Genomic DNA, 13,994 nt, shown 5'->3' on the forward strand with positions numbered 1-13,994 from the left:
TCTCTTGCTAGACGCACAATATCTAATCCACCAGAGTTAGGTACAATCTAACCATGCTTTTTAAGCACATCCATAAGGTAATGGAGCTTTATAAACAGATTTATATATATATATCCTTTAATATAGTAAACGTCCTCAAATTGAACATATGACCCTTTTCAATTTCTGTTTACAGTAAATGCTGATATCTTGTATTCTGCAATCATATCCAGATTTCTCCCTATACTGTGCTTAAGCTGCAACTATTGCTTGCACATCTGCAGTGACTTGTTCATTTTCCAACGGCAGTTTATAATCTACCTTCAAGTCAATTGTTTTCGTCAAATATTCAAGTTAAGTTTATTGACTTTGATATCCTCCTCTTCCAGTTTGCTTTTGCGTGTACGTAACATGTTAACAGCGTTTAAAGGAGTAATTTCTTTAATTCGATATGGATCAAGTCCATTTGATACGTTCGTCCTTTTTATAAAGAGCTGTGCGGTATCCAGTTGTAATTTGGAAATATCAGATTTTATATTTGACGGCAATCTGCCGAATGGTGTCCTGGATTGAGAAAGAAAGTGTCTCCAGTTTTAGTGTAACACATATAATACTTTTGTTGTCTTTATTGTCGTTTGTGTTAAGAATTTCCATATAGTTTACAGATAAATAATTAAAAGTACAGGGTGAAGAAAAAAATTATACACTTTCAGGTCACAATATGATTCCTCATCCAGATGCAAGATAAAAGTTTATCTTGCAAAATTACATTGGGTGCATTTTGAAAACACTTGCATGAAAACGAGGACCTGGCAACACTGTCAGATCGTGCTGAGCATCGAAATGTACAGAGGAACTTGTACCAATCTGCACTATCATACCAGCTATCGTAACTCATACAGAAGACTGCTGTGACATCAAAGTCAAATCCTCCATGCGGCTCTGGTCCGAATCCTCGTCAGATTCCTTTTTTTTATTTTTATTATTATTATTATTTTTAGACATCCATTCCCTAGTTCCCGTCGTTTATAAGCAGGACTCATTTTCTTACATGACAATAGCCTGTAACATGACAATAGAGTGGGATCCATTAACTGCATGCATATGTCTACTAACTTTGCAGTGCACAACCAAAACTGGTCCTATAAACTTCAGTTAGGGCCGTTTCCCGATGGAAAAAACAAACGACGAATACGTCGATATGCTTTTGGTGCTGGTTGCATACAAATAACGTAGCTGGTGCTGCTGCTCATTCAGTCTGGAACTGCGCGACTGCTACGGTCGCAGGTTCGAATCCTGCCTCGGGCATGGATGTGTGTGATGTCCTTAGGTTAGTTAGGTTTAAGTAGTTCTAAGTTCTAGGGGACTGATGACCTCAGATGGTAAGTCCCATAGTGCTCAGAGGCATTTGAACAATTTTTTGCCGCTCATTCATATGCTGGACGGTACCCTCAAAGGTGCCATCCTGATAAGAATGTTTTTCGTCACCCACTCGGGAAAAAGCGATAATCTTCGTCTACAAGTAATGGACATAGGTTGTCCAAGGACAAGACGTATTCCACAAACAAAGGACACTATTCTTGAAAACGTTCACTCATCGCCTCGGCAAAGTACCCCTGATATTGGAGGGCATTTCCAGATATGTTAAAGACTGGTTGTTGACGTGTTTCACGATGAATAACTACATCCATATCGTTACATGGTAACTCAACACCAACGGCCAGAAGACCGCATTCGACGAGTACTGTTTTGTGAATGGCTTTTGCACCAAGTGGAAGATAACACATTCTTTATAAATAACATCATGTGGACTGATGAATCTAACTTCACTCATGAAGATATTTTAAACCTTGTAACGACACAAGTACACAGTACACAATGTAGGAATTGTTCCATATCATTTCGTAGAAGTAATTTTGTTATTCTAGATCATAACTTAAAAAATACGATCAGTAGCAGGACATTTGTAAAAAACTGTATAAAGCAAACAGTGGAATGACATAGCACTGAGGGCGTGTATGTCGTCTAATGGCAGCAGGGTAAAGTAAGGCAGCTCGCTACAAAGATGCTGCCACCAGACTGCGAAGTACACAACCAATAATCTGTAACTGTTTTTAAATGTGTAGCTGTAAATAATGTTTTTGTATTAATCTCTATATACTGTTAAGCAGATCTTAGCTTTACACGTATTATGAACCATTGTAATTAAAGCTGTAACGAGCCATTGCTTTAGGCTTAAGTTAAAATCTAAAGGGATTTCTCCGCGGAAGGGTTAGGCGGGAGAAACATTGCGACAAAAAGTTCCAAAATAGTCATCTTTGTGAGTTAAAAGATGGTGAAGTAGCATGTGGTGCAATGCCCATGTACTGTATTGTGTGGTGATTAGAATGATTACGATCATTGTTAAACGGCCTTGGATGTATTGGGAAATTATTGCTACATACAATTCTACAGTATGAAGCAGCTAATTGTCAACCAAGCAGATGTGGCAATGTTACTACGAGGGCCAGTGGGAAGTCATTGTTTTCTGTGAAGGAGGCAGACATTACGTTGCAATATTACCCACTGTACTGGCCAAATATTACGATGGGAATTGCGACTTGGAAGCCACTGTGTAAAAGCTGCTAAAGGTCGGGACACACACGTCTGGGCCGTGTCAGGGCCGAGCGTCGGACGAGTGACGGCCGTGCTCCGGCCCGTTCCTGCAGGGGCCACACATGACCGGGGCACGTCCGTGTCTTTGTTGTTCCTTGTAGTGACTCAGACGCGGTGAGCTGTGTTTCTGTTTGTGAAAGCTGCAAAACATGTTCACTAATTTTCGTAATAGTGAATTAGGACTTATAGCACTTGCTTTAGACGAAGAGGAAAAAGAACGAAGGCAAACAAGAAGTAGAAAATTATGGGTCCACAGTGCCTGGAAAACAAGACCAGTACAGGGAGAGTTTCGAACACTATTTTCTCACCTCGTGGATGATGAGACTAAGTTTTATGAATATTTTAGGATGACGCAGTACACCTTCTGTGAACTTTTAAAGAAACTAGAACCAAGACTGAGAAAAAAACGACATGTTCTGGAGAGTATCAGTTTCACCCAAAGAACGACTGGCTGTTTTTTTACGGTAGGTTAAAGAAAAGTACACAGAATACAAATAAATAAGAAGTTTTAAGGACAGCATTTTTATTTTATTACTTTAGTAATTGAAAGATAAATACATAAGTTAGTAAATAATACAGTTAAATTTCTACTACCCTAAGAAAAACAAATGAGGACTATTCAGTGAATTAGTTTCTGAAGCTGATGAGGATGCAGGGGAACTTGGAGGATGATGGCTTTGGTTATTTATATACGAATTGTGCGAATCCCTTTGCAGATCCAAAAGCTGCTGTGTAGTTTCTGTTGACTCGTTTTCCACAGGTGAAGGATATGGTGTTGAAACAGATTTTGCTGAGGAATTGGAGGATGATGGAGTGAATTGATGGACTGATACGTCATTCATGAGTTGCTTCAGTTCAAAGTCTTGTACAATTGAAAAATTCCTACTTTTAGCTTGATGAAAAAGTAGTGGATGCAACGATTTTAGGGCTGGTGCTATACCAGCCAAAAAAGCATCAATTGGGTTTTGTATATCTCTCTGTTTTTCAGATTTTTTTTCTGCCAAAATGTAAGACATGAGCTGGCTTGATGCAGATTCTTGTGGTTTAACCTCACGCTGAAATTTTCGTTTCAGTGGTGGTTTCATAAACGTGTTCTTCTTTGAAGTGACGGACGAATGAGCTGAGGGCGTCTGGGAATGCCAAGTGCGCTCTATCAAATTCTCTGTTTCACTATCCTGGGTTTTAATGATCCATTCTTCATCTGCAATGTCTTCTTGCATAGACTCTTTTTCGTTTTCAACAATAGACTGCTCCTCTTGGGAATCTGTATTTGATTCTTGTTTATGCTCATTATTGTCTTGCGTGTAAGGAACATTGGAAACTGTTTCTCGTTCTACCATGTAAGGTAGCAGGAACGTTAAGAGATCTTCATACTTGTATTTATGTTGATGAACTGCAGCTTGTCCTGAAACAGTTTTCCTTTTCTGCACGGTCTTCCTTAGTTGGTCACGAACAGATGCCCATTTATTTTTCATTCCTCTATTCCACCTGTAGCAAAAATATTTTAATTCGCGTATTTATATTACAATGTTTAAAATGCTGCAAATATTTTATAGATTATACAGTATTTCTCATCTTATACAGTTCAATTTTTTTCAGGTTCCTTGCTACAAGAGATTCCTTTAAAACTATTTCCTTCAGCTACAGGTTGGGAAAATCCACAGTTGGAGCTATCGTCCATGACACCTCTAGAGCAGTTATCGATTTATTGTTAGAAGAGGTGATGCCTGTGCCGAATGAAGAAAATGGAATGCTATAGCTGAGGAGTTTTGGACAAAATGGCAGTTTCCAAACTGCATTGGATCTTTAGATGGAAAGCACGTAACAATACAGGCTCCAAACAACTCAGGAAGTCTCTATTGGAATTACAAAAAAACATATTCCATTGTGCTTCTTGCTCTGGTTGACCCATGTTATAATTTTATTGCAATAGACGTGGGAGCGTACGGAAAAAACTCTGATGGAGGCATTCTAGTAAATTCAAATCTTGGAAAGTCATTGGAAAACAATACGCTTAGCGTCCCAAAGAGTAAAACTTTACCCGGAACTGATGTTGAACTTCCAATGGTAATTGTAGGCGATGAAGCTTTCCCTCTCAAAACATACTTGATGCGACCATATCCTGGCAGGAACTTAACAAATGACAAGGCTATATTTAATTATCGTTTGAGTCGGGCAAGAAGAATATCCGAAAATGCATTCGGTATATTGCAACAGAAATTTCGAATATTTAGAAGAATCCTTCAGGGAGATCCTAGTAACCTTACAATGATTGTGACGGCTGCGTGTGTACTGTACAACTTTATTCGAAAAATGGAAGGTTATAGGGTGCCCGAACAGAGGATGGATCAAAAGGAAACTGCTGAGGGATCCGGAAGATCATCAAATCTTCGAAACCTACCTCGAATTCGTGGGAGATCAACAAATGCTGCATTTGCTGTACGAGAACAACTCAAAAAATTCCTGAATTCTCCACAAGGGACTGTGGAATGGCAAGAACATGTCGCCTTGGCGATATGACGATGACATAAACCAAACATCTGTTTGTAAAATAAAAAGTAAATAAATATCTTTCGGGTATTACAACTTGTATAGTTTTTATCTTACCTTTGGCTTGTAGATCTGTTGCAATTGTCTTCCAAACTCTGTCTTTGTACTCGATATTCCTGTAGTTCTCACTTCCTTGATCGTAAAGAACAGGAAACTTACGAACTTCCTCTATTAGTCGTTCCACATCCATATTTTGTACACAGAACAGTTTTGCGCAGTTGCACAGCTCAAAAGACAACTCCACCGTCAGGTCGTGTCCGTCACGTGAAAAATTAAACACGGCGAATCCCGCCCGGCCCGGGCCCTGCCCCGGCCCGTTGACGTTCCCCGTGCACGGCCCGGTCAAGTGGGGCCCGCCACGCTACATTTGTTTTAATGGTGTATTTCGTTGTGCGGGTGACGGCCGATACTCGGACGTGTCTCGGCACGGACACGGTCCTGACATGTGTGTCCCGACCTTAAATCACCCATCGGTAGCAAAATCTCGTCAGGAGCTGCAATACGTTGATCAGCACCACAAAAGGACTGAAGGATTCATTTCTATAGTGGAGTTTAATATATTCTACTTTTCATAGTGATGGACATTATTTAAAAGTCATGATTCATCATTGTTAATAGAAGTTAAATGTTTAAAAGCAGCAAGCTTTATCACCGTGTTGTTATTTCAGTAGATGTTTAGTGTATCCTTTTCACGTACTGTGGTATTTAATCAGTAGCATTTTCAGACCATACGCTGGATATACGTAGGCCTATATAAAGTACTTAAAATCAGTATTTCAATATTAAGCGAAGCATCAGATTGTGTAAAAAGTACCAGCTATTTTATTACGAGCACATTGACAAGCATAATAAAAGCATTGCAGAAGAAGACAACAAAAGGTGTCGTAGACTGGATACAGTGTTATGCTGTATCCGAAAAAAAATGTTTGCCGCGAACGCGGCTCCAACATCGGCGACTCCGCATAATCATTCCCGACGGCACTGCTTCGTCTCATTTTCTTATCTCATTTTGTTCGTTACTGTTCGTCACATTTGTTAAGGGTGGACGTCCCATGCCACCCGTCCAAGTTAATCCCTTACTCAGTTTTTTATTACAGAGGACAGCTAACCTTCTGACGAACACACTGTGCTACCGTGCCGGTTCTCGCGGAGTTAATGGGGCGGATCCAGCACAGCGCAGAGTTCATGATACCTCATCTTGGACATGCTGCACACAGTTACAGCGTTGCCAGAGCCTTGTTTTTTACATCTCATTTCTATTAAACCTAGTGGCAGAATTAGATTTTGCTACGCTTTTGTCTTGTATTGGGATGACGAATCGCATGTGAACCGCCTAGTGAGGCATTTTTTCGTCTCCCCCCCCTCCCCGCCCCCCCTCCCATATAGGCAGACACAACGTAGTTTGTAATCTTCTCTCAGTCATTATTGTCTGGAAGATTTACTTGTGCGCCAGTCAGTTTCTATGTATTCTTATTACCGCAGTAGACAAAATGCAGTACACTGTTAAACACAACACAGCAACTGTTCTGTATGAGATAGTTTACACCACACAGAAGCGATTGGCACAGAGTACAGTGGAACACTTTGGAAATACTTTGGTAATTAATGTACTTCGTCTTTCACCGGGTCTAACACATCATCCATTCTGTAGTTATAAATCGTAACTTTAGTCCTGAAATACCACGTTCCTCAGCCAAGGAAAGATGGAAACAATTCTCACAGATGCTTTTATAAAACTGATATAATGGTTACTGATATCTTCGTCCACTCCTGGGCTTGTGATTTGACATATAAGTTTTTTATATGCCCTTATTTTACAATTGTACCTTGTCCAATTACTGTTGTTCACAATCACATTGCTGTTGCCATGGTAGTCTGCTTGCACACAAAAGTCGTTGACTGATGTTGACTACCTTAGATATCATCGTCTCGTTAAAAATACTAAAAAAATCTTGCATTATATCCAGGTCTTTAAGGTAATAATCGTCTACATGGAGCTGCCACAACATATCAGGCAGCTCATCCATTAGTACAGCCACGATAGCATCAACCAGTTCCTCTTTATATGGTACAGCCACAGGATTTTCGTATTTCCTCTAAATGGTTTCCCGTGTTTTATTGCTGATTTTAATCTAAATTCGTCTTGCTGTCACATTGCGTTTCATGCGTAGGATAAACAGCAATTTTGCCTTGACATGTCTTGCAGTGATAAAATTAGAACGGAACCGCGCTGCTGCGGTCGCAGGTTCGAATCCTGCCTCGGGCATGGATGTGTGTGATGTCCTTGTTTTATACACTAAAGATGAAAGACTATGGAACTTCATATCATATGATACTGATGTCATTCGCAGCTGCGTGACTTCGGAAAACAGCCAAAACTAACCAGCTGAAAGCACAGCAACCATTATTGGTTCAAATGGCTCTAAGCACTATGGGATTTCACATCTGAGGTCATCAGTCCCCTAGATAGAACTACTGAAACCTAACTAACGTAAGGACATCACACACATCCATGCCCGTGGCAGGATTCGAACCTACAACCATAGCAACCATTGTTACTTACCTGTCTTAAGTGTCATGTAGTCTTCACTGTGCGACAGCGTAAGTTACCATTATCAGCAGAAGATGACAAAGGTTTTGTACTAGCAACATAAAGCTAATACCCTAGCGTGGAGTTGCTAGAATGTTTGGGCAACTTAAAAAACTTGTTGAACTTAATCACTGTTTCTTACCTATATGAATTTTTGTATTACTACTTTTCAGAATGCAATTTCATAAAAAATATTATATAGTTCGCTGTGTGTGATAGCAATATGTCTTCATCAAGTGTAGCGTAACTATTAAGTTGGATCAGTAGTGCCACGTGTCTTTGTACCATTATAGAAGAAATTCTCTTCGTAGTTTGATAAGAAACAGGACAATTTTTGCTTTCTTTAAAGTGTGTTGCGATGATCGAACTATGCTTATAGTACAATGCAGAGTTCAGTCAGCAGTAGTGTTGCGTGAACGTTTGTAAGCAACAGAGACATTTTAGGTATGGAGATATTTAATCTTAGCTTCCTCTGTCCTTGTACCATGCAGGCTCAAAGATCGAATATGCCCGTTGACAAGTGAAGCTTACTCTGCAAGGCAGATCAGTAGTGTCAATATGCAGGCAAAGTGTAATATTTTACCGTTATAGAACAGTTATGTTGCAACAGTAATGTCAAGTGTGTTTTGCACTCGACATCTGTAGGTATTTTGAGACAAATTTATTTTGGTGCAAAGACTATATTTTCGAGAGAGCAACAACCATCCTCTCTGTATGGAAGATAGTCCATCATTGTCTTTGACCGTGTTGTATTTGCATTTCATATTAGGTACATCACAAAGCTATACTCGCGTTTTACGAAAATATGCAGTCCTGATACAGTGCATTTAAGTTCTAGTCAGAGCACATCATAAAATGTAACATCTGTGGGTAAACATGCTACCGCAGATATGTCAACGACCAAAAGTAATAAAAATAAAGTTACATATCAGGCACTCAGTAATGTTACTTATATTTTCTTATTTTCTTGGTGTATTATTTCCCCCCCCCCCCTAGAATGGTGCTTGGTCGCCTGGATTTTGTACTACCGGGAATAATGCGTCGTTTAAGCCAAAGTGAAGTATCAGCTATCACTGCATCATGTTATTTCAGCATAGCGTATTCGTTTTCTACGGTTATAGAACAATTGAGACGTGGAAGTAACATTGTTAGACTTAGGCAACAATTGTAAGTCATCAATAGTTGCATTTTTATAATTGCTGACGTATTATTTCAGCTAACATGAGTTTTTAAAACTTTGGTATAATAATAACAACGATTTAGATAAATTAGAAATACAGGGTGAGCATAAAGTCTTACCCTGATTATGAAAATTTATATCAGAATAACCGTTTGACATAATAATTTACATTTGATGCCGTCACATAGGTTAGTGTTACTAGGTTTTCTTAAGACCACTTACGTTAGTAAACGTCAACGTGTGCTCCCTTGGTAGCTCGGAGAATGTCGAAGTGGTATTCCAGTTCCCGCCAGGTGTTTCGTGACATGCGTTCTGTCACAGTACCCACAGCAGCTTGTATACTAGCCTTCAGTTCGTCGACGTCAGCAACTTGTGTGCCGAAGGCTCTTCCTTGATATAGCCCCAGAAAAAAAGTCATAGGGTGTAATGTCTGGAGAGCGGGTTGCCAGGGTGTTGGACTGATACTTCCAATCCACCGATCCAGACATTACTATTCTCTCCAGACATTACGTACCTTGAATTTTTTTTCTGGGGTTATTTCAAGGACAGAGTCTTCGTCACACTAGTTGCTGACGTCGACGAACTGATGGCTTGGGTAGAAGCTGCTGTGGCTACTGTGACAGAACACAAGTTACGAAATACCTGGCGGGTATTGGAATACCGGCTCGACATTCTCCAAGCTACCAAGGGTGCACACGTTAAGGTTTACTAACGTAAGTGGTCTTAAAAAAACTAGTAACACGAAGCAATGTAACGGCATCAAATGTAAATTATTATGGGAAATGGTTATTCTGTAATAAATTGTTATAATCAGGGCAAGACTTTGTGCTCACCCTGTATTAGAAAGACGAATTTTATACGGAAAATATTAGGTGCACAAAACACAGCAGAAGGTTCGAAATTACGAAGAAATGCTGAAATACGCCAAAATATAGAAAATATTTCAAATGTTATGAGAAAAAGGAGACTCACGTTTTTTGGATATTTATTTCGAATGCAAGACAATAGCTTAACTACTGAGATTCTCTAATATTTGTGGGGTAAGAAGTCCACAACAAGCTGGGTAAACGAAGTAAAAAAGAATTTAGAAAGAAATAATATAAAAATAGAAGATATAAATCTCATTTCCCTTATTTTATTGTCATGATCGTTCTCCCTATGCAGGTCGGCGTCATCAAAATATTTCCGTACTCGGAGGATAAAGTTGGTGATTGAAATTTCGTGAGAAGATGCCGCCGCAACGAAAACCGCCTTTGTTTTAATTATGCCCACCCTAGATCCTGTATCATGTCCATGACACTCTCTCCTCTATTTCTCGATAATACAAAACTTGCTGCTCATCTTTGAACTTTGGCGATGTACTCCGTTAACCCTACCTGGTAAGCATCCCATACCGCTTAGCAGTACTTGAAAAGAGGACGAACAAGCATAGCGTAGGGAGTCTCCTTGGTAAATCTCTTGTATCTTCTAAGCGTTCTGCCAAAAAAACGCAGTCTTTAGCTCGCCTTCCCCACAGCATTTTCTATGTGTTCCTTCCAATTTAAGGTGTTCGTAATTGTAATTCCTAGGTATTTAGTTGAATTTACGGCGTTTAGATTTGATTGACTTATCGTGTAACCGAGGTTTAACGGATTACTTTTCTCATTCACTTGGATTACTTCTCACTTTTCATTATTTAGGGTCAATTGCCAATTTTCTAAATCGCTTTGCAATTTGTCTTGATCTTCTGATCACTTTACTAGACGATAAACGACAGCATCATCTGCAAACAACCTAAGACGATTGCTCATATTGTCTTCTAAATCGTTTATGTAGATAAGGAACATCGGAGAGCCTATAACGCTACCTTGAGGAACGCCAGATATCATTTCTGTTTTACTCGATGACTTTCCACCAGTTACTACGGACTGTAACCTCTCTGACAGGAAATCACGAATACAGTCACATAACTCGGACGATATTCCATAAGCACACAATTTGATTACCCGTCTGTGAGGTACAGTGTCAAAAGCCTTCTGAAAATTTAAAAATACGGAATCAATTTGAAATATCTTGTCGATAGCACTCAACACTTCGTGTGAGTAGAGAGCTTCACAAGAACGATGTTTTCTGAATCCGTGTTGCCTGTGTGTCAACAGACCATTCTCTTGAGGTAATTCATAATGTTCGAACACAATATTTGTTCCAAAATCCTACTGCATATCGACGTTGATGTTTTGACCCTGTAATTTAGGGGATTACTCCTACTACCTTTCTTGAATGTTAGTGTGACCTGTGCAACATTCCAGTCTTTGGATGCGAATCTTCCGTCGAGCGAGCGATTGAATATGATTGTTAAGTATGCAGCTATTTCATCACCATAATCTGAAAGGAACCTAACTGGTATACAGTGTGGGCCGGAAGTGATTGAAGGTGATTCGCTACTCCGAGGGTATCTGCTTCTAAATTACTCATCTTTTCAGCTGTTCTCGATTCGAATTCTGGAATATTTACTTCGTCTTCTTGGGAGAAGGCATTTCCGAACGCTGTGTTTAGTAATAATGTTTTAACAGCACTATCAGGCATTGTATTTCGATTGCTATCGCACAGAGAAGGCATTGATTTTGTCTTGTCGCTAGTATACTACCAGAATGTCTTTGCATTTTCTGCCCGGTTTCCTTGCGGAAACTGTTATAAGCTCAAATGGCTCTGAGCACTATGGGACTTAACTTCTGAGGTCATCAGTCCCCTATAACTTAGAACTTATTAAACCTAACTAACCTAAGGACATCCATGCCCGAGACAGGATTCGAACCTGCGACCGTAGCGATCGTGAGGCTCCAGACTGTAGCGCCTAGAACCGCTCGGCCACTCCGGCCGGCTGTTATAAGCATCTGGCATTGAAGCGTCTGCAAATGATCGCCAACCTTGGAGATTTTGCGTTCGTTGAAATTTGGCGAACTTTTGTTGTTGTTTCTGTAACAGGGTTCTGACCCGTTTTGTGTACCAAGTGGAGCAACTAGGTCGTTTGTTAATTTATTTGGTATAAAGCTCTCAATTGCTGTCGATACTATTTCTTTGAATTCAAGCCACAACTGGTCTACATTAACATTGTTAATTTGGAAGGAGTGGAGATCGTCTCTCAGTACGGCGTCAAATGAATTTTCATCTGTTTTCTTTAATAGATATATTTTTCGTTTATTTTTGGATGATTTGGGAGTTACGGTATTCTGTCTCGCTGCGTCATCCCTGTGCTCGCTAATCCCTGTATCCGTATTGATGCTCGTTATTGGCTCGGGATTAGTTGTTGCTAAGAGGTCAAGTGTGTTTTCACAATCGTTTACTATACGCGTGGGCTCATGAACTAACTTCTCGAAATAATTTACAGAGAATGCATTTAGCACCATTTCGGGTGATGTTTTACGCGAACTTCCGGACTGAAACATCTATTTTCGCCACTATATCGAGGATAAATTGTAGTCACTATCAACTACAATTGTATGAGTCGGGTAGATGTTTTACAGACTCAAGTTTTCTTTGAACCTTTCAGCAACTGTATCATCTGAGCTGTGAGGTCGATAAAAGGATGCAATTATTATTTTATTCCGGTTGCCAAAAATGACTTCTACCGATACTAACTAAGAAACTGCATACTTCAATTTCGCTACAAAATAAACTACTTCTAACCACAACAAACACGCTACCGCACTCTGTATTTAGCAGCTTTCAGTGCCTATAATGATTTGAGCATCAGTGCTTTCTATTAGCTCTTGGAGCTCTGGTACTGTGTTTCGTAGTTATACAACAGTAACACAGACAGTTTAGATGTGTGAGGAACATTGTACCCTGCACCAAGCGTGGTACGAAGATTGAACTACGCCTGTTCACAAAAAATGGGACTGACTGTTTCGTTTTAATGGCCAGTAAAACACTGGAATTTATTTGGCTATTTAGTTTTATTGGGCTGTGACTAACTGTTAATGGTAGATAAAATACTATGTTATTATTGGCATGTGTGTGTGTGTGTGTGTGTGTGTGTTGGCGTGTGCTCATATATGTTTTGGATGCAAATACTGTAAGTTGTGCTCATTACATGTATTTTATAAATAATTCAGATTGTTCAGATACTTATTAACGTGGCGCAAAATCCAGGTTTTACAGATACTTTTCAACAAGGGACCACAGTGTTGTCGATACATTTGTCTATTTTTGATGCTATATGTACACATGTGAGATAAAATTTGCTGATGGGGCAGAATTTTCTTTGACAAAAGTGTGTATCAGGCTACTGGTGCAACTAGCCTCCCTCCATCTAAGAAACCTTGACATGTGACGTCAAGAATTTGCCTTGCCCCCTCATGTATGCAGCCAACAGGTCAAAGGTTAATTTGCATTCCTACTCACAGTCGAAAGCGAACGTCGAGTAACGTTCTTTGCTTCGTAAGATGCATGGGCATCGTTGTTTCTAGTAGGAAAAATCGTAATAAATTCATTTGCTGGATGCACAAAATATGAGTTGGGCAGTACTTCGATTTGCATGGATATTTCTTGACATGCTGCAGGAGGATTAATCCTCTCAGAAAGTAGTTTTTAATGATTTAGTTACGAATATGGAGTCTTTCGTCAATATAAGTCGTCTTCTCTCGTGGGCAGATCTATCCATACTACAGTGATCTGCAAAGTATCGCCACTCTGCAACCTCAAAAATTACATGAACAATTTTCATTGCTCGTTTTCTATTGTATCTGACGCACTCGCGTTATTTTGTGCTTATTTATTACATTTCTCTGTAAATGCTTCTTGTGCTGTAGTGTAGGCTACCGTCGTGACCAGTACTAAAGTTCCCATGAGGACATACGAGGGCAGTTCAATAAGTAATGCAACACATTTTTTTTTCTCGGCCAATTTTGGTTGAAAAAACCGGAAATTTCTTGTGTAATATTTTCAAACATTCCCGCTTCGTCTCGTATAGTTTCATTGACTTCCGACAGGTGGCAGCGCTGTACGGAGCTGTTAAAATGGCGTCTCTAACGGATGTGCGTTGCAAACAACGGGCAGTGA

The 13,994-nt window shown here is 39.7% G+C and overlaps 1 protein-coding gene across 1 annotated transcript in view; it reads right to left on the minus strand.

Annotated features, from left to right (window-relative positions):
• Positions 1–3,224: 3,224 nt before the first annotated feature.
• Positions 3,225–13,994, minus strand: part of LOC126256435 (troponin I) — a 38,793-nt gene continuing 28,023 nt past the window's right edge. Inside the window, exon 3 of the mRNA XM_049955486.1 lies at positions 3,225–4,122. Coding sequence (XP_049811443.1) covers positions 3,225–4,122 — 898 coding nt within the window. The remainder of the gene's footprint in view (positions 4,123–13,994) is intronic.

This window comes from Schistocerca nitens, chromosome 1 (genome assembly GCF_023898315.1).
Source record: "Schistocerca nitens isolate TAMUIC-IGC-003100 chromosome 1, iqSchNite1.1, whole genome shotgun sequence".
NCBI classification, from domain to species: Eukaryota; Metazoa; Arthropoda; class Insecta; order Orthoptera; family Acrididae; genus Schistocerca; species Schistocerca nitens.